This window comes from Xenopus laevis, chromosome 4L, assembly GCF_017654675.1.
Source record: "Xenopus laevis strain J_2021 chromosome 4L, Xenopus_laevis_v10.1, whole genome shotgun sequence".
NCBI lineage: Eukaryota > Metazoa > Chordata > Amphibia > Anura > Pipidae > Xenopus > Xenopus laevis.
In genome coordinates, this window is record NC_054377.1 from 26,315,597 (window position 1) to 26,338,198 (window position 22,602).

At 39.6% G+C, this 22,602-nt stretch overlaps 1 protein-coding gene across 2 annotated transcripts in view; it reads right to left on the minus strand.

Annotated features, from left to right (window-relative positions):
* plcb3.L (phospholipase C beta 3 L homeolog) overlaps window positions 1-22,602 on the minus strand; it is a 110,994-nt gene that overhangs the window by 43,358 nt on the left and 45,034 nt on the right. For both annotated transcript variants that reach the window (XM_041589175.1, NM_001087700.2), the window contains exon 3: window positions 9,675-9,743. In XM_041589175.1, the coding sequence (XP_041445109.1) occupies window positions 9,675-9,743 (69 nt within the window). The remainder of the gene's footprint in view (window positions 1-9,674; window positions 9,744-22,602) is intronic.

Here is a 22,602-nt window from a genome sequence, read left to right on the forward strand (position 1 = left end):
ATCAGAGATGAAATATAGGGAGGGGCTTCATTATTAAGGGCCTTGAATGTGAGTGTTAGTAATTTGAATTTGATTCTAGAGGGGATTGGGAGCCAGTGAAGGGACATACATATGGGAGAAGCTGATGTTGAGCGGTGAGATAGATGAATAAGTCTAGCGGCCGCGTTTAGAACAGATTGGAGTTGTGGAAGGTGACTTGTTGGAATACCTGCGAGGAGTAGGTTGCAGTAATCAAGGTGGGAGATGATGAGAGACTGAATCAGTGTTTTAGTTGATTCTGAACTGAGATATGGTCGTATTCGGGCAATGTTGCGCAGTTGAATACGACAAGATTTTGAAAGTGTTTGATTGTGTGGTGAAAAAGACAGATGCGAGTCTAAGATAACTCCTAGGCAGCGTGCCTGTGTGGTGGAATGAAAGGTAGTGTTGTTTTTTTTTTTTAAAGTTTTTATTTTTGCATTTTAGGTTAACACAAAACAGCGATTTAGAGAGAAGAAAGCAGGAAAAGAAAGAAAGAAGAAAAAGTGGAGCAGGGAGAGGAGAAGGATGTTCATACAATTATTCATCACATGTCAAAGTTGGTTATGTTAAATGACAATAGTAGTATTGTTCTCGTCATGAAATGATACCCAAGTGCCCCAAACTGCATCAAACTTCTGGGGGCAACCTCTGGCAAGATATGTCAGTTTTTGGTTAGACAATGAGTTATTTATAAGATTTCGCCAGAAGGTTAACGATGGTGGGCCAGTAGCTTTCCAGTTTAGGAGAATGGCTTTCTTTGCGTAATAAAGAAGTTGAAGATAACACAGTCTAATGTGGTTATTGATGTCCATGTCTTCTTCAACTCCGAGAAGGCATATCAGGGGCGATAGTATTCTTGGTAAATCAAGGACATCAGATATATAGTGTACAACATTTCTCCAAAATGACTGGATTAGTGGGCAATGCCAAAACACATGCATGTAGGAACCAATTTCTTGTTCACGCTTAATACAAACATCAGACGTCTGGGGGAATATTTTCGAGAGTCTATATGGGGTAAGGTACACCCGATTGAGGAATTTTATTTGAATATACCTGTCATTTAAGGATATTGTTAAGTCAGGTATTTGTTTCAGAGCCTCCTCCCATAAATCCTCAGTCGGGTTTGGAATATCTCTTTTCCATTTCGCAAAAGTTTTTGCCAGGGGGTCTTGGGAGGTCTGCCCTAGGATAGTATATAGGCGGGATAGGGGTTTGGTGAGGTCTTCTCTCCTGAGGTAAATTTCTAGAGTAGTCTCTAGAGTAGTTATCGGCCTGTTCGGGAATTGTGCTTGGAAGGCATGAGATAGCTGGAGGTATCTGAAGAACATGGATTGGGGTAAATGGTAAGTATCTTTGAGGGCCTGGAATTGTTTTATCTCTCCTTCCCATACAATATCACACAACATTTTGATGCCCCGCGAGGCCCATACATTAATGTCAGGGAGAGAGGAAAAATGGGGCAGAGACTTGTTACCCCATAAGGGTTCCCATTTGGACCACACCAAAGCCCGCCCTTGTGCTAGTTTAAGAGCCTTTTGAAAGGCTGCGATCACAGTTAACATTGGAGTAGTACAGGCTTGGAGTGTTGGAGGTCCCCGGTATGGGAGGTTGGCCAAGGCTTCTAGTGATCCCATTATATTTGCCTCTAGAATAATGGAGGTATTGTCAAGGTGGGGGGATAACCACCAGTGTGCGTATGTCAATTGACTAGCTAGAAAATACATTTTTAGGTTAGGTAGGGCCAAACCCCCACGTGTAACTGGGGCTTGTAGAATCCTGAAATTGAGACGGGGGTGTTCCCCAGCCCAAAGGAATCTTCTAATTATTCTGTCGATGTAATTGAACCAGTGGGATCGCGGGGTTATCGGAGAGTTGTGCAGGGCGTATAGAAACTTGGGGAGAAATACCATTTTAAAGAGATTTACTCTACCAGGTAAGGTGAGGGGAAGTTGTTCCCAGATATCAATCTTTGTGGATAAAGCTCTAACTATGGGTTTAAGATTAGTTTCCTCATAATCTTTGCAGTTTCGTGTAACTATAACCCCCAAGTATTTGAAAGAGTGCACCACCTTTAGTTGGCCTATATTAAGTGTCTGATCAACAGGGAGTTGGTCAACAGGGAAAATTACCGACTTAGTTTGATTAATTCTCAATCCAGAGTAATTTCCAAATTCTTCCACCAAGTTTAGTGCAGAGTCTAGTGCCCCCCTGGAGTTGGCCAGATACAGTAGCATGTCGTCGGCATATAGTGATACTTTTTCCATCAATTTACCAACCTGAAACCCTATTATGGTGGGTGAGTTACGGATTAGTATAGCCAAAGGTTCAATAGCTAGGGAGAAGAGAAGGGGAGATAAAGGGCAACCTTGCCTTGTGCCCCGATGAAGTGTAAATGGGTCAGAGAGCATACCATTTACTGATATTCTAGTTGAGGGATGTCGGTACAAAGCCTTAACCCAGGTGACAAAGCGATACCCAAAGCCAAACAATCGAAGAACTTCCCAGAGATAAGGCCATGAAACAGTATCAAAGGCTTTGGCGGTGTCGAGTGATACTATAATTCTGTTACCTTTATTTTCATGATTAGTCTCCAGATTATTGAATAGTCGTCTGATATTTATATCTGTGGCATTATTAGGCATGAAGCCCGTTTGATCTGGGTGAACTACTCCCCTCACAGTCCGCTTCAGTCTGTTTGCAAGTATTTTTGCAAATAATTTAATATCACAGTTTAGGAGGGATATGGGGCGGTAAGAGTCGCAACTGTGGGGGGGTTTAAGGTAGTGTTGTTTACTGTGAGTGATAACTGAGCGACAGGGGAAGATCTTGGAGGAAATATGGAGTTCTGTTTTTGAAAGGTTCAGTTTCAGGTGGCGCTGTGACATTCAGGAGGAGACAGCAGAGAGACAATCTATAACTTCAATATATATGACTTTAGGTGGCCATACACGGGCAGATATTGGTCCTTTAGACTGATTCTGCAGCATATCTGCCAGTGTGTGGGGGCTTCAGACGGGTCTCACAGATCGATATTAGGCCAAAAATTAGGCTATCGACTGGACAGGTTTAATTTTTCCTGAGATAAAAGAACGTAACGGCTAGTTGATTTGGTCCTATGATCCGTCTGCGCCCATTCTCTTTGCTGAAATTTGATTGTTTGGCCCTAGGGCCGACCATTTGGATCAACCCAATATCACCCTGCATTTGGTGGGCATATCGGGGAAAAATCTGATTATTTGGCGAGGTCGCCAAACGAGCGAATCTTATCGTGTATGGCTACCTTTACTGTATATATGACCAAACTATTAGCCCGATATTGCCCAGCACATAGCTTCTCATAACAGGCAAAGATCTACTCATTTAGCAACCCTGCCAAATAAGCAAATCTTGAGGTGTATGTACAGCTTTAGGTATGGGGTAGTTAATATGACACCCACTAAAGGTTTACTTTGGGAGAATGTACAACACCAGGATACCCATCAACAGCTGCATGCAGCCACGAAGGCAGCATACTTCCCATACCATTTTGTAAATAGAAAGAGGGACAAAAAGATTTGGAAAGATACGTGCGGCAATTTTTTGACCACCCCCATTTTGTGACCAAGCCCTCTAATTACCATGTCCATTTTACAAAATTTGGCAGGTTATGAAAGTTTATGTGTTATTACAGTTGTGCTAATGAAGGTGACTTGCCCTTTAAGCCGTGAGTCTATGTTCTCCCAAGAGACCTGCTTATCTTACATTGTTACAAAAGTATCTTCTGGGCCAAAAGCCATTTACGTTAGAAACTTTGTATCTTTTTCTGGCTGTTCAGTGCAATTGTGCAGCAATCAAAGAGAAAGTCAGGACATTTCAGTAACAAATCTGGGACTGCGGGTTGAGCTGTCAAAATCGGGAGTGTCCTGCGATAGTTGGAAGGTATGCGGCAGTACTAAAACAGCACCACACACTGATTCTACAGTTGGTTTCAGTGCTGAATCCTCACCATAAATCTCCCAGAATTTTCTGATTCTGTGTCAGTGTCACTTTATTTTCAAAGTGGGTCCCATAAAGCTGCAACCATTTCCACGGCTTCTCCTAGCTGAATTTGGTTTTAAAGCTCTAGCACCTTTTATATAAATCTGCTCCTTTTTAGGTTTGTGGGTTGGAATTGAAACATAATCCCGTCATTCCAAAAATGGAAATGATTCATTTGAAATTGAGATAGAACTAGTTCAACCCAGTACATGTAAGGAACTCTTTTCTTTGAAGCATTATTGCTGCGTGCTTGCTAAGCGGCTCTGATGTCTAGAGACATCTATGGAGCTATGAGCTATAAACACAGGGGCTTTTTAATAGGTACAGTTTTTTTATATCTCGAAATTACAAGTGTTTGTTATTGTGTGGCAGGGCGCAAGCCTCGGGCTTCTGGTATGGCATTCTGTTGGCATCCAGTGATTAGTAGTGATGATTAAAACTCTGTGTGAAGTCATTCATATTTTTTGAGTCAGTTCCAAGGATTTAAAATGATCATATACTGTGTGTGTATATATATATATCTCTATCTATCTATCTATCTATCTATCTATCTATCTATCTATATATATATATATATATATATATCAGTTCTAAACCCATAACTGTGCCCAGCTTACCCCCTGGATTAAATACTACTTTTTAAAGTAGGTTCTCCCAATGGGTTTAACCAATGCTTTTTAGTATTATCCAATTCCCCTTGAAGGAAAACTATACCCTAAAATGAATATTTAAGCAACAGATAGTTTCTTATCAAACTGGAATATATATATTTAAGTAAATCTTGCCCTTTTAGATCTCTTGCCTTGAACCCCCATTTCGTGATGGTCTGTGTGCTGCCTCAGAGATCACCTGACCGGAAATACTACAACTCTACACAACTGTAACAGGAAGAAGTGTTGAAGCAAAAGACTCAACTCTGTCTGTTAATTGGCTCATGTGACCTAAGAAGTGCACTGTGTGCACAGTGAATCGTACGATTCACGGGGGCAATTTTCTATTTATGATTACCCAATGGCACATACTACTAGAACAGTATATTATTATGAAAATGGTTTATTTACATGAAGCATAGTATAGTTTTCCTTCAAGGGCAGAGACACATCTCCCCGCAATGCCTTCCCACGGGCTAGAATCTAAATCGACGGCGGGATAGCACTCGGAGCACTTCATTTTCCGAAGTTGCCCGAAGTTTCCTCATGAGGCAGTTCGGGGAGATTAGTCGCCTGAAGAAGAGGTGATTTGTCGCCGGGCGAATGAATCTCCCCGAATCTCCACGTGTGTCTCTGCCCTAAAGCTCGATTGTTTGCTTGCTATATGAAAAAGAGAATCACCTTCCACAAATGCAGACATGCTAGTTAAGGTAGGCGAGAAGGTATTTGAAGCAATTAGGGAAGATGACCTAGAAGGAAGTGCCACTCATTATGTTGAGGTAAATTGTTGCTGCCTTTAAATAAAGGTGAACTTTAAGTAATGTCATGTAATAAATAGTCTTAAGTTTGCAAGTTGCCTAGTAACCTATAGCAACCAGTCATTTACTGGTCAGTTGGTTGAAAACAGATGTCTGGTTGCTATGGGTTACTAGACACGGCAAATGTTTATCCTCTTAGTATGCTATATATATGATTCTTAGCAACTTTTCAACAATTCTTTGTTCTTTATTGTTTTTGAATGGTTTGTCTATGTCTTCTGCCCCTTTCCAGCTTTCAGTTGGGGGGTCACTGACCCCATAAACTAAAACGATTGCTTTGTGAGGCTAAAATGTTATTGTTAATTTGCTTTTTATCACTTGTCTTTCTGTTCAGGCCCTATCCTATCCATCAACCAGTCTCTCATTCAAACCACCACCAGGGTGCTAGGGTAAATTGGACCCTAGCAACTTAAAAGCTGTTACAATTCCAATCTGGAGAGCTCAGATACAGTAAGTATGTCCCTTGCAAATTGTGTCAGAATATCAATTTCTAGATCATACTAAATGTTTATGTAAAGGCAAACAACCCCTTTAATTACCTTTACTTTCCTTTATGTAAGTGATTTGCACTTCAAAAGCAGGGATGGTATTCCAAAACATTTACAGGTATGTGATCCATTATCCAGAAACCCATTATCCAGAAAGCTCCAAATTTTGGAAAGGCCGTCTCGAATGGACTCCATTTTATCCAAATAATTAAAATTTTAAAAAATGATTTCCCTTTTCTCTGTAATAATAAAGCAGTCGCTTGTACTTGATCCCAACTAAGATATAATTAATCCTTATTGGAAGCAAAACCAGCCTATTGGGTTTATTTGATGTTTATATTATTTTCTAGTAGACAAGGTATGGAGATCCAAATTACAGAAAGATCCATTATCCGGAAACCCCCCGTTCCCAAGCATTCTGGATAACAGGTCTCATACATGTACCCACACAAATCTATATTTCACATGAACTTGTAGTTTACAATTTATAGTATGTGAGACAATGGTTGCCCTAGACCAGGCCAATTCTAAAATATGACATCTCGCCTCTAAAGACTAGGAACTGGTTACTTGATCCAACAATAAAAACTGCAGTCAAACGTCCCCTTATCAATTGTGATTTTACTGGCAGAATAAATGGGGTAAACACCATAGTCTATGTTCTTGTTCTTAGGCCACTGGGGGAGAAGCTACTCGGGGAGATTAGTCGCCCGGCGACAAACTGGTTCTTCATCAGGCAACGAATCTCCACGAACTGCCTTCCCGCCGGCTAGAATCTAAATCGCCAGTGGGATGGCACTTGGAACGCTTTGTTTTCCAAAGTTGTCCGCAGTTTCATCGAAAGGCAATTTCGTGTGACTTCGGAAAACAAAGCACTCCGAGTGCCATCCCAGGAGCAATTAAGATTCTAGCCGCCGAGGAAGCAGTTTGGTGAGATTAGTCGCCAGAAGAAGAAGTGATTTGTCACTGGGCAATTAATCTCCCCCAGTAGCTTCGTTTGCGTCAAACCGATTCTTCTTCGGGCGACTAATCTCCCCGAACTTCCTCCTCGCTGGCGGGATGCCACTCAGAGCGCTTTGTCTTCCGAAGTTTCCTCGTGAGGCAGTTCGGGGAGATTAGTTGCCCCTAGAAGCGATTTGTTACTGGGCTGCTAATCTCCCCCAGTAGCTTTGTGTGCCCCTGCTCTTATACTCGGCCAAGCTTTTCATAAGGCACAAGGGAAGTGTACAATTGGCAAATACAGCACTGCACCTGCATGTTGCTAGATGGTTCCTACGGACACCAGTTATAATGTATTTCACAGTATTCATGTGTGCAGAGGTTCTAGTAGCAACCGTGCATGCCTGAAACATCATGCAAGCAGCAGCACCTTGCCTTGAATTTAGCATCTGAAAACTGATGTCCCTAAAAACCAGCAATACTGCACAAAGAATATGGCAAATGGGTCTTCAATTCACCCACAATATTATACATCAACCATGAATGCAATATACATGCTGTTGACAATTTGATCACTTATCTGGCAACCTATTATCCAGAAAGCTCCAAATTACAGGAAGGCTATCTCCCATGCAGTCCCTTGTAAGCAAATAATTGTAATTTTTACAAATTACTTCTTTTTCCTCTGTAACGATAAACCAGTAACTTGTACTTGAGGGTAACTAAACTGCAAGGCAATAATATTTATTTAACGTTTGAATGCTTTTTTTTAGCAGACTTAAAGGGGTTGTTCACCTTAAAATTTACTTTTAGTATGATGTAGTTTGTTAGTGATATTCTGAGACAATTTGCAATTTTTTATTATTTGTGGTTTTTGAGTTATTTAGCTTTTTATTCAGCAGCTCTCTAGTTTGCAATTTCGGATAACTCCAGATTCCAATCATCCGGATGATAGATCCTATACCCGTACCTCCTTTGCTATTAATTACCTTGGGTAATTGCCCCTCACTATATACTAGCACTTTCCTCATTCCCATCCCTTTTATAAACATCAACTACACAACACCATGCCTTCGTCTCCTCCCCATTGCTTATGACAAGAGCACTTTCCCCCACCTCAGCATACAAGAGCACATTCTTCTTAATTCATTTAACCTTTCTCCTGGATACATGACACCTCCATCCATCTAGCCCCCACTTCATCTCTCTAGCAACCATTCTGCAGAACAAACACCTCTCATCTCCGGCTCCCTCTGCACAATGCCAGCTTCCCCCATTACACTGTAAAGCAAACGCCCTTCATGTCATCCTACACCACAGCCCCTATCATTTCCCGCTATACCTGCAATTTGCCCATCACTTGTTTCAATACATTGCCTTTAGGCTGTAAATAAGTATGCCTTGTCTCTCACATACACAATAGTCATAGTCCAGTATATAGACGCCCCTACTAAAATCTCATGTTCACAGTTGGAATACTCACTGCCAGGTTTCTGTCTCTGGAGTCAACACAAAAATGATTTCCTAGGAGCATGGTGTTGTTTATTAGGGAGCAGCCACTCAATAACACAATAATATCACTGTGTTCTCTGCCTAGTTACAGTGGTGTAAAGGTTGCTGCCAATGGACTATGAAACACTGGAAACATATTCTCGGGAGTGATCAATCACATTTTATTATGTCTGGGTATGGTGGATGCCAGTAGAATGATACCAGTCTCATATGGAGATTGATTTTTCCCTGCAATGGGACACTGAATTTTAAGCATGCTTTCAGCTTAAGGTGGCCATACACGGGCCAATAAAAGCTGCCGACAGACAGCAGCTGCGTGGGGCCCTCCGACAGAAACATGTGCGCAGCACATGGTTAAAAAAACTTTTGACTTCCTTGTTTATGTGATGAAAAGTAATGTGATTTTTTGGATTCAGATTTGGTTTGGTCAGGCACTTGGATTCAGCCAAATCTGAATCCCACTAAAAATCGTGGTTGAATACTGGATTCGCTGCATCCCTACTATTAAGCAATGTATGGTGCATCTGCATCTGCAGATGAGGAGTTGAATTATCTGAACAACAGAAAGTTGTCCAAATTATGGTTGGACTTTTGTATGCTCTCCATCCTTGTGGCCTGTGGCTCCATCTGCTGGAGTGTACACCTTTTGCCCTGTGTATGGCCACCTTAAGTTGCACATTTCTGCATTTTCCCAGCTTAATAACCTTAATATTAACTAGTGCCTTAAACTGCACTGAATACACCATTCTCTTGGTATGTGACACCAAAAGCAGGCTATATTTTGCAACAATATGACTATTCTGCATTGTGCAACATTATGAGTAGGTTGCAATGTGAATATAAAGGGAAAAGTACACTATTTGGGTTAAGGATGAGCAAGGTCTTTCCACTTTAAACCATCATAATGATTAGGCACTTTGTAAATAAAAGAACAGATCACCCTAGAGGTCATAGTGGTATTTAAACAGTGATCACTGTTCAAAAACAATATGGTTGAAATCGTCCAAACCATAAAACCAAATCTAGGCATGTATCGCCAAGTGGCCAGTGTGAGTCATATGCCAAACAGATTTTCCATACAGGGACTGGCCTGCTTCACAGATTTAACTGTACAACCTTGTGTATAGGTTGTGCCTTAATTTGGAAAGTCCTCCTTCAATCCCTGTAGTACATATAGACCTCATTTTTTACATGTGATTATAAATCTCAATCCTCTTTGTCTTTACCTTTGGAATTTTCGCATATTTTCCTGTCCGGGTGTCTCTTATTACGCTGATATCCAAAATATCAACCTCCTGTGGAAAGAAGGAAGAAGGATCAAATTATTAAAAATTCAGTGGTAACAGCAAGTTGAAGCAATGGCAAAAATTCAAATACACATAATGGGATTTGGTTCAGTATTTCTCACTTCTTTTGTAGAGCATTCTGTATTCAGCTACATAAAAAAAAACTGCAAACTCGGTGCAATATTACTGCAATGCTGACAAAGTGTCACTTTATTTTCAAAGTGGGTCCCATAAAGCTGCAACCATTTGCACAGCTTCGCCTAGCTGAATTTGGTTTTAAAGCTCTAGCACCTTTTATATAAATTTGCTCCTTTTTAGGTGTGTGGGTAGGAAGCATAATCTCGTCATTCCAAAAATGGAAATGATTCAGTTGAAATTGAGATAGAACTAGTTCAACCGAGTACATGTAAGGAACTCTTTTCTTTGAAGCATTATTGCTGCGTGTATAGGAACTGACATCCGCCAGTATAGACATACTGTGAACAAGGAGCCTATACACCAGTACTTAATCCATAAACATTAAGAACAAGAGTCTACCCAGTAGCTGGTACACTTAGCTGAGATCCGCCACATTGTCTAAAATGGCAACAGGCCTGTACATAATGTTTAATGTAGCGAGGCATCATGAAATGGGTAGTGATACAAACATAATGCTTAAACAGCAGGATATAGGGAGCATGGATTCACAATGAACAGGTACAAGGCATGTTGGGTTGCCTGTTTGAGAAATTGATTAAATCCACTTGTTGCCATACTGGCGTATTAACGGCAAAAGCTGAATTTTAAAAAATGTTTCATTAAAGGAGACCCTTCACCCAAAAAAATTATTCTAAATCCTGCTTAATCACAGTCAAGCAAAGTGAACTTAAATTACACTATATAAATGATTTGACTCTTGTTTCCTTCACTCTTGGAATTCATTAATTATAGCAAGCAGGCAGGAGCCATTTTGTTGACACGGTTATTAAGGCAAGCCTTGCATCATCTCAGAATCTTGTTTGTGCACCAGAATGGGGGACCCGATGTCTATCCCATGCCCTGGTTACACAATTAAACGGTGAAGAGAACGGAGGAATGTGTGGAGAGCAGTGACATCTAGGAAGTGCTGAATGAAAAGTGAAAGTAATTGTCTACCCTGCCTCTATGTCCAAGGCATAGAGGAGGGGCAGACAATATTTGATGGACAGCTGAGATTTTTAAATGCACTTACAACAGTTACGAATGCTTAATTAAAAAAAAAGAAATTGGATTTCATGTTTAATTTGAAAAGGACTTTTGTTATACAGCTTTTTGTGTCTGGATGACAGGTCCACTTTAAAACCCTCAAGTCCCATTAGCCTACGGGCACAGTGCCATGAGGCATACAGACTTCTATCTTACTTTCAAAGCAACGATTGGCCCAAAAATGTGTTTGCATTTTTCGAGCCAATCTCAATTCTGTGTAGCTGCACTCAGGATTACTTAGGACACTAGAATCAGCTACATTGCAAAAACTATTCTGATTGACCCAAAACAAAAACTGAACGAAGTGCAGTCTACAGAGCAGGGTCAACTTTAAATCCCGCCTTGTTACGGCTTTAAGACCAACAGCGGGTTCCTTCATATCTAAATATACGCAAATTTATGGAAACATTGGTCATTTCTTTTTTGTTTCATTTATGTCCACTGGGTATATATCAATATCTATATAAATACTTCTGTTTATAGTATGCGATATATACCGCATGTTTTTGTGACTGCATCTTAACAAGCTGTATTTTAAATTCGGCTTGTTTTATGGTAAAACTTCAATAAAATATTTGAAATACAAGAAATATGGAGCAGACTCTTTCTGGCACTTGTGGACCACCAGTACGAACTCCTCTTCGTCAGGATACTTAGACTTTGCTTTTACATAGAAAATGATAATTTGGGTGCAGCATAAAGATGGACGTGCCCCTCTGCAATCCTGTTCTTTCCCCTGCTGAGCCATTTCACATGATTGCACTTGCATCTGCCTTCAGCAATTATGATCAGCCACACGGAGAATGAGGCAACCTTTCACTACACAAGGAAACAGCAGGAAGTTCAGTGACTGTTTTATCTGTTCAATAAATCACATGAAAAAACCTATTTCATCACAAATGATGCATGGGGAATGCCAGATTTTTTTATCTGTGGTATTCACCTTGGACTGTAACATTTTGCTTCAGTGGTAATAAGATTATTGTTGTATTTTTTTCTGCTGCATATCAAATCCCCCACAAAAGATTTGCCAGAATACAAGTTAAGCTGTCCACAGTGATATAACTTTAAAGCTGGCCATACACAGACATATTTAGCAATGTGGTCTGTTTAGACTGAGTCGCAGCTTATCTTATGGGCCCTACCCAACTGCCTTTACCCATCAGATATCTGGCCGAACATTGGCCAAATATCTATCGGGCAGAATTGAAAACCCTCTTTTGGCAAGGACTGCAGCGACACATTGATGAGGTTTGGCGACCTCACCAAAAGAGCGGACCTTAAAGAGACAATTTACTCCCTTTTTTTTCAACATGAGATCAGTAAATACATGTGCTGAACATGCTTTTTGCCTATTGTTTTAATTAAAAAATGTCTATGGTTTCTGTTATTTCTGGCACTAAACAAGAATTTGAAGCCAGTTTTGCTTTAGTGTTCCCTGTTACTTCCTGATCCCGAAGAACTTCTGAGGAGCTCATAAATCGAATGACCAGTCCGCTGAAAAGCCCCGGATAATAAGCTGCTCAAAGGCTGCTAATTTTGATAATTAAAATAAACAGGGCTCTACTTTTGCAGGTAAGAGGATAGTACAGTAGTTGTACTATTTGTGGCCCTTCTGTTTATGGTGCTAAGCCTTTCCCTGGGTTCCTGAGACTTCACTGTAAATGCCCCATATACACGGGCTGATAAAAGCTCCCGACAGACCGAGACGGCAGCTTATTGGCCCGCGTGTGGGGCCACCCGACTGGCTTCCCCGAAAGTCGGCCAGATCTCAATTGGGCAGGTTAAAAAATCCAATCGGATCTGTGAGAGTATGCAGTCCCGGGATCCGACCGCCCGTATCAGATGCATTATGATCCAATCAGCCTGATATCGCCCACCTCAATGTGGGCATATCTGGGAGAGATCTGCTCATTTCCCGATCCTACTTTAAAAAAATTATGTTCCAGATAATCAATTTATTTTGAGTGCATATTTAAACAAAGTGCAAAGTTTAGACCATGTGTAGGTGTGTGATGGTGCAGGAGTACTCTCATGCCTTTCATACTTGCTCCTACATGTTGGCAAACAAAATACTTGAGTTTGGAGAAATAACAGCAAAGAAAAATATTTATTTATTTTACTCGTGCTGGATCTTCATACTTATTTTCATTAGTGAAATGGTTCAGCTAGGTTGATGTTTGTGTTTACAAAGAGTGAATGTGTTCAGTTAATTGCACAACTGTACAGACACATAGACACACAGCCTTTCTGTTTAGGGTGGAGGAGCAGATCCAGCATAGCAAGGGGAGAACAGAGTGAACATAAAAAATGTAAACACTTGTTTCCCCCCCACCCCCTCCTTCCCAACTTCCGCTGAGCCCTTAATCTGAAGACAGAGATAGAGGGAGGGAGAGGGAGAAGGAAGAGAAGGGATGTGTGGGAGAAAAAGGAAGTAGAAACTAAATAGGAAAGAAATAAAGAAAGAAGATAAACGAAAAAGACAGGCCTGAACAAGCAGGGGTAAAGGAGTATATGAAGAAGGCTGAGGAGAGCAAAGAAAAGGATTTTGAAAAACTAGAGAAGAGAGTGGATGCATATGTGAGAGAAGAAGTGAAGTTGTGGGAAAGGTTAACAGATGGGGAGACCTGATAGTAAAGAGAGAGCAGCTACAATATGGGAAAGTAAAGGTAAAGAAAAAAGGAGGAGGAGTTTAGAGGGCCGTGGGAAAAGTAGGGGGTGAGTGGCCATCCGGTATCCAGATGTGGAGGAGGGGTGGTCAAGACTCAGGCAGAGAAATCCAGATGCGTGAGAAAAAATAATAACAGAGTGAGAAACATAGAAGAGAGAAATCATGGTTGGATTCAGGGGGCATGCAGAGTGAAGAACTGTTTATCCGAACCTAAAAATACACTATTTCTTGGCAACAAATACCCAATTTGTTAGTAGAATGTTACCATATTATGTATTATACTAAACTGACCTTATCGGCTGAACACCAACCTTTGAGAAAGGCTGGTGTTCAGCGAAACGTCAGTATGCCTGCCTACAATAAATTATAGTGAATTGATTTCTAAGTCCTGTGAGTGCGGCTTTCTACATTTTTGGTTTGCTATGTTCAGTGACTTGTCGTGAGTGCCGACACATTTTTGGGATAATATATATATATATTTATAGTCATATGAAAAAGTTTGGGAACTCTTTGGAGTTTTGTTTATCATTGGCTGAGCTTTTAAATTAGCAACTTCCTTTTAATATATAACATGCCTTATGGAAACAGTAATGCTTCAGCAGTGACATAAAGTTTATTGGATTAACCGAAAATATGAAATATGCATCATAACAAAACTAGACAGGTGCATAAATTTGGGCACCCCAACAGAGATATTACATCAATACTTGTCTGATTTCTGGATGGCGGTATTTTTGACCATTTGTCCATACAAAATCTCTCCAGTTCAGTTAAATTTGATGGCTGCCGAGCATGGACAGCCTGCTTCAAATCATCCCATAGATTTTCGATGATATTCAAGTCGGGGACTGTGACGGCCATTCCAGAATACTGTACTTCTCCCTCTGCATAAATGCCTTTGTAGATTTCGAAGTGTGTTTAGGGTCTTGTTGGAATATCCAACTCCTGCGTAACTTCAACTTTGTGACTGATGCTTGAACATTATCCTGAAGAATTATTGTTATTAGGTTGAATTCATCTGACCCTCGACTTTAACAATGGCCAGTCCCTGAACTAGCCACACAGTCCCACAGCATGATGTTACCTCCACTAAATTTGACAGTAGGTAGCAAGTGTTTTTCTTGGAATGCGGTGGACTTCTTCCACCATGCATAGCGCTTTTTGTTATGACCAACTAACTCCATTTTTGTCTCATCAGTCCAAAGCACTTTGTTCCAAAATGACTGTGGCTTGTTTAAATGAGCTTTTGCATACAACAGGCGACTCTGTTTGATGCGTGAGTGCAGAAAGGGCTTCTTTCTCATCACCCTGCCATACAGATGTTCTTTGTGCAAATTGTGCTGAATTGTAGAACGATGAACAGATACACCATCTGCAGCAAGATGTTCTTGCAGGTCTTTGGAGATGATCTTTGGGTTGTCTGTAACATTTCTTACAATCCTCCGCATATGCTGCTCCTGTATTTTTCTTGGCCTGCCAGACCTGGGTTTTACAGCAACTGTGCCTGTGGCCTTCCATTTAAATTAGCAAAATTTCAAGGGTACCCAAATGTTTGCACAGCCATTTTTTCATATTTGATTTAATCTCATACAACTGAATACTGCTTCACTAAAAATCTTTGTTCAAAAAAACCCCCAGAACTCAGATGTTCCTGGGAAATCAAAGACATATCACTGTTATCTTTTTTGCTGAAAGTGGAGTAAATTATTATGCAGGCTGAGAGGGGTTCCCAAACGTTTTCATACGACTGTGTATATACGCTGATGGGGAACCTAAAGGTGGCCACACAAGTAAAGATCTGCCTGTATTTATGGTGAAGTATAATACATGTATTTATTTATGAACGCTGTGGTCCTTGGATGTCAGGATATACAGGCAGCACCCTCAGTATCTATTTTTCCAATGGAGGCAATATTTGCATAGTGCATCATTCTGATTTCTGAATCAGTAGAGAGCTCCTTAAATCAGTTTAATTTCCTGCTTATACATGTCAGACTTAAAGCAGGAGCCAACTGGCTGACCACTGTGGAAGTGTGTAAATAATACCAGCAAAATTCTAGCCAGAGATTATGCTATAATTATTGAGACTGATATTTAGCCAGGGACTTCCACCAACTTTTTTTTATCAGTCAACATTCATGGAAGCCTGTGCTTGCAGGTCCTTGGATGCCAATGAGGCTATGTGTGGAGAAAAAGTTTGTCCGTGAGTATGATGATGATACAGTGCTGACTAAAATTGAACTTTGAACCAGCCACTCTAATGGAGGCTTAATTCGCTTATATATTATTTGTTCAAACTGCACGGAAATCAATTGTTTCACTGTCCAGTTGGAATTGTGCCTTTGGATTTAATTGGTTGCAACTACAACTCCCACATACTGAGACACAATGTGCCCAATTACTAGCGAATGCGCTTTATCTGGACATCATGTGATTGTGGGTGACTGGACATATTATGAAAAATTAACTAATTTATACATTTATAAGTTAAGATAAGCTTACTTGTTTTCTACATATATCAAAAAAAAAAAAAAAAGCTTGGGTGCTGGTATGACAATTTTTTGTGCTCCCACTATAAATTCTATTGATGGTAAAAGTATTATGTGTTTTTATTGTGTTAAATGCGATTCGTTTATGCTTATGAAAAAAATGCTTAAAGGTACCCTGGAGAGTGCTGCATTTATGGCTTCTGTGTTTGGTCATTGCGTTGGTGACCAAAAGTTAAATTTCTACTAATTGATTTCCAGCCATAGCACCACCCAGATTTGGGTTATTCAGGCTTTAGATTAATTGCCAGTGCATTTAGCCATCCTTATGTATTTAGTCCTATTATTACAACCGCTACATATTGCATTTAGCCACCCTTATTTATTTAGTCCTATTATTACAGCTGCTACATATTACTTAATATCCATGTACAACTATATCAGCACTTGTGCTAATGAAATCAACAATATATATATATATATATATATATATATATATATATATATATATATATATATATATATATATATATATATATATATATATATATATATTACAATAATTTCCTGTCCACAGCCATGAACATCATAAGGTTCATTGATCGTACAGCTGGTAATGTGCATCTCTGCAGTCAAAGGTAAACTACTTAAACACTTATAGACACAATGTTTAGCCACCCTTATGTATTTAGTCCTATTATTACAACCACTACATATTGCATTTAGTCACCCTTATTTATTTAGTCCTATTATTACAGATGCTACATATTACTAAATATCAATGTAATCAACTATATCAGCACTTGTGCTAATGAAATCAAATATATATACTGTATATATATAAATATAAAGATATATATAGATATATATATATATATATATATATATATATATATATATATATATATATATATATATATATATATATATATATATATATATATATATATATATATATATATATATATATATATATATATATATATATACCATGACTGTTCCATCATAAAGGTTCATTGATCATACCGCTGGTAATGTGCATCTCTGCACACAACAAACAAACAATCAGCGACTATACACAGATGTCTGACTGTGTAAATTCCATGTTTAAGTGAATGTGCAGATACATATCTCCATGGATTTAAGAATTTTAAGACTTTGACCATAGGAAAAATATGAAACTTTGCCTCTGTATGTGTAAGGAGCTGCATACAAGAATTCAGTCCACTTCTAAATGCGACCATCTGTATAACAACTGTTGTGGGAAAATGTGGTCAACTTTACTTAAACAGTCCCACCAACTAATTTTGAACTATATAACCTGGCATTCAAAACTAAACATGTGCCCCTCCTTATGAACTTGGCCCATTTGTAAATCATATTGAAAAAAGACAAAGCCCATCAAGTTCAACCCCTCCAAATGAAACCAAGCATCCATACACACCCCCTCTATACCTTCACATAAATTATATATGCCCATATCTATACTAACTATAGAGTTTAGTATTACAATAGCCTTTGATATTATGTCTTTTCAAGAAATTATCCAAGCCACTCTTAAAGGCATTAACTGAATCAGCCATCACAACATCACCCGGCAGTCCATTCCACAACCTCACTGTAAAGAACCATCTACGTTGCTTCAAATGAAAGTTCTTTTATTCTAGTCTGAAGGGTATTCCTCTTTATGGGTAAAAAGGTCCCCTGCTATTTATCTATAATGTCCTCTAATATACTTGTAAAGAGAAAACAATCCCCACCTTGACAGTCTACCCTTATAATTTAAGTCTTACATCCCTCTAACCAGTTTAATTGCACGTCTCTGCACTTTCTCCAGCTCATTTATATCCCTCTTAAGGACTGGCATCCAAAACTGCACTGTATATTCCAGGTGAGGCCTTACCAGGGACCTATAAAGAGGCATAATTATGTTTTCATCCCTTGAGTTATTGCCCTTTTATGTGCAAGATAGTACTTTATTTGCTTTAGTGGCCACAGAATGACACTACCCAGAAATCCTTCTCAGTTAAGGAAACTCCCAACACACTGCCAGTTAGTGTCTTACTTGCATTTATATTATTTTTGCCAAAGTGCATAATGTCTAGCTATACAGGTCTTTTATCAAGCAATAAAGTCATACACACCAGTTCTTTAACCTAGCTTCAGGTCCATAGACACTAGATGCTAGACTCAGGCACCACATTTAGCAGCAAGTCAATACATACTAGTGTTTTTCTCAAGCACTGGCACCATAAGCACCGGCGATGAACCAACAGCTAATGGCATATACGAAAATTATATCCCAAAAACTCTACAATAAAGTTAAAAAGTCATTATATAACATAGAATTAAAAGAGTAGGCATACAGACCAATCGATGTTCCGCCTTACGTGTTTCATACCCACTGCTACTTATTCATAGGCATTCACAATGTTCAATTTAACCCCAATATTTGAAACCAAAAAGATCCCTCCCTTAGTACTTTAAAACCAATCACACATTGCCACATCACATTCTGATGTCAAAGCAACCATTTATACACATATATTTAATTAAGATCTTTTTACTTTTTAGTATGCCCACATTTAGTATACTTCAATAGCAAAATTTGTCAAAATTTCTAAAGTGCATTTACATCCTGATTAAGACATTTAAAACAGTTAGTACCACAAAAGGAGTATTTTCCCCTCTAACTCCTAATCTCACTCTTTCAATCCCTTGTACAGAACAATAAGATATGTTACTTCCATTACACTGTGCAAAATGTCTCGTTATATTACTATTTTCAACAGCTTGTGGATTCTTAATTTTTTTAAAGATGTTCCCCTACCCGTTCCTTTAACGTTCTACTTGTACATCCCACGTATTGCTTTTGGCACTTCAGGCATGTTACCAAATAGATCACTGTAGACATATTACAATTTATGTAATCCCTTATTGTATAGCTGGTTACAGTTGACCTAAATTCCTTAGATATTTTATGTGCTGACAAGTTATGCACTTACAGCTGCCGCATTTATAACTCCCTTTAGCCCCCAATGAGCTCATATTGCCTATTCCATCCTCTTTCCTTTTTTCTTTGAACATACTTGGTGACAATAAATCCTTCTATGTGTGGGATTGTCTAGGGACACTATTTAGACCCGACTTTGATATTTTATGAAAGTCATCATCTGCATATAGAACGGGTAAGTATCTCTTAATTGCATAACGCTGCTTACTATATCTGGTTACAAACGGAACCCTCTCTAATGCCACTTCCTGTTTTTTACCTGATTTACTTACATCTAATAATTGGTTCCTATCCGTTTTTTTGGCCATCTGATAGGCCCTATTCACAGTTTTATTTCCAGATCCTCGATCCAGAAATATCTCATTCATATCATCTGCCTGCCTGCTCCTGAAAGGCTTTATCAGTGGAGCAGTTCCTCCGAAGTCTCAGGAACTGCCCAACGGGTATTCCACCAATCAAATTTTTATGTGACAGGAGGACGCATGTAGTAGGATATTCCCACTACAGGGATGGTTGTTTGTATTTCTTTACCTACTGCTGACAATTTTACATCCACAAATTCAATTGTTTCTTCCCTATAGTCACTTGTAGATCTTAGATTTAATTTATTCTGATTTGACTCCTAAACAAAGGCCGCAAAACTCACGTCATCTCCCTGCCAAATGCATAATAGGTCATCTATATATAGCGTGTGTACAGTTTTAGGGAGTTCCTCATATCTGCAGAAACGTGGGTCTACTCCCACCATCTTGCGTTTATTTTTGCATAATGTGCATAAAGTGGATAATGTCTAGATATACAGGTCTTTTTACCAAGCTATAAAGTCATACACACCAGTTCTTTAACCTAGCTTCAGATCCATAGACACTAGACCCTAGACTCAGGCACCACATTTAGCAGCAAGTCAATACTGTACATGCTAGTGTTTTTCTCAAGCACTGGCACCATTTGCACCGGCAATGAACCTACAGCTAATGGCACACAAGTCTGTTTTTCCACCTGCATAAAAATGCAGGTGGAGAAAAAGGGGATCCAAGTTGATTGGCTCCTTGATAAAGTCATATATTTGGCATGTCTAGACACATGGGGGTATATTTATCAAAGAGTGAAGTTAAAGATCGCCCAGTCCACTAGAGTGAAATACTGCCTCTTTCAATCCATTTCTATGGCATTTTTAAAGGTGTATTTGTCAAAGAGTGAACTTTCACCCATTGATAAATACTTTCAAAAATCCCATAGAAATTAATGGAGAGTGGCAGACTTTCACTCTAGCGGACTGTGGTGGTCTCAGAATTCATTCTTCGATAAATATACCCCATGGAGTGAAATTTAACATGTAAATGCAAAAGTATGTATTTTTGCACCAAAATCTGCTCCGTGAGCACAGAGGCCAACACCATGCATCAGTGCACTTACAGGAGGGAGTGGATCTGCTTGCATTAGCTGCATAGAAATGCAAGCAGAGAAACAGCCTCATGTACTTAAGATGGCCATAGACGCAAAGTTCCGATTGTACGAATCAACGTACAATCGGACTTTCCCATCTCCCGACCTGCCACTAACCATTCAGATCAAAGTCTTACCATTCCGGCCAAATAAAGTAGTAAAAGAACAGATCAGCCGATGTTCTGCCCCTGACAGCAATCGTACAATATTTATGTCTGACAAAGCTAGTGACAGTCTCCCACTGAAAATCATATGATCGGCAATACACACAGAGATATTATCGTCAGCCGACAGAAATTTTCTAACCTGTCCGATCGACCAAACGACCGATCTCCGCCTGACGAAAAATGTCGGGACTCTCCACACACGGTCCGAAAATTGTACGAATCCACGATTCGTATGATCGGATCGTTGCGTCTATGGCCAGCTTTAGTCTGACCAGTCTAATCAATGCCCCTATGCCCCCAACACATGGGTGTCTCTGCACTGACAGGCAATACATCATCCACAATGCTGAAATAGGAGTGGATTCCGGTGTGCAAAGAAACGCACAAGTACAGAGTTTGACATTGAAATCCACATCCAAGCCGGTGCCTTGCTTGTTATTGCAGAGACGCACAAGCGGATGCAAACAGAGGGGTTTTTCCGGCCTGTACTTATATGTAGGCCAAGAAGCAGCCCAGTGTGTCACTAGCCTTACAATACACAGTAGAGCAACTGAAAGTCACTGTGCTAACAAAGCTTATTTGGAGAGCCTGTAAAAGAAGGAACACATTTTGTGTGAATGTAGGGAGAACCGTTTCTGACACAGAAAAGGATAGGGTGTGATCACAGCTGCAAGAACAAGATAACCAAGAATTTTTGGAACAGTTACAAGATAAGAGAAAGAATGAGCAGGCCAAAGCAGTGACGGTGTAAATGCAGATCTTTCTCTGCCCTCATCTGTATCTCATCCTTTCTCCATTTATTTACGCTGTCCCCATCCACCCATTTATGTTTATCTTCCATTCATTTCAGTTATTTCCTCTAATTTCTGCTTCACCCCCACTACATACATTTTATTTCAGTTCTCCGTTATTGTTATGTTCCACACAAGACATATATATCTATTTTCTTTTTCTTTTCAGTTCTCACACAAATCATACTTTTCTTTCCCCTTTGGTATCTAATGTTGACTTTATTGTTTCAGTCAATGACCCCATAAATGTCTGTTCTATTCCTGTCTTAAACATCGCTCCTGCTCTTCCTTAAAATTTATGTTCATTTCCCCCAACTCATTATTATTATTATCTTTAACTTAGTATTCAATGCTTTACAGAGGCTTCTCTCTATTTTTGCTGTCCCCTTCTCCACTTCCATTGTAAAACCTGCCTTGATAAAGAACAAGTGGTTCTGAAATACTGCATCTCACCACAATGGACAGGAAAGTTGAACCTATTGACATGGGGACTTTGGGCTAGGTTCAGAGGTGGCAGTTAATATGCAGAAGTGCAAAGAGTGCATGCTGATATGCTGATACATGTACCGTCAGTCGCTGCAGAGCAGCTGCACCAAAAAGAATAGCATAACTCCCAACATTTTGGAAATAAAAAGAGGCACAAAAAAGTAGCTGCACGCAGCGTGGCAATTTTTTGACCATGCCTATTTTGTGGCCACACCCCCTAATTACCATGTTCATTTTACAAAATTTGGCAGGTTATGAAAGTTTGGTGCTCACAAACACTCAACAATCAAAAACGTCCTCTATGTTTTTGCAACAAGGAAGGAAATCTGAATCCCCCAGGAGGAAAGCCACGAGGACATGGGAATAACATAAAATCTCCATGCAGATAAGAGTCCTGGCTAAATCAAAATCAGGAGCCTAGAGCTGAAAGGCACCAGTGCTAACCACTCCCAGTTTAGTTCATACATCTGAGCATACAATTTTGTTTCATCCTCACACACACTACATATTTATACTCCATCCTCTCTAATAATTTTGACAAAAACACTTCCCTTCTTGTCCATGTCTCATTACTCATTTGCCCC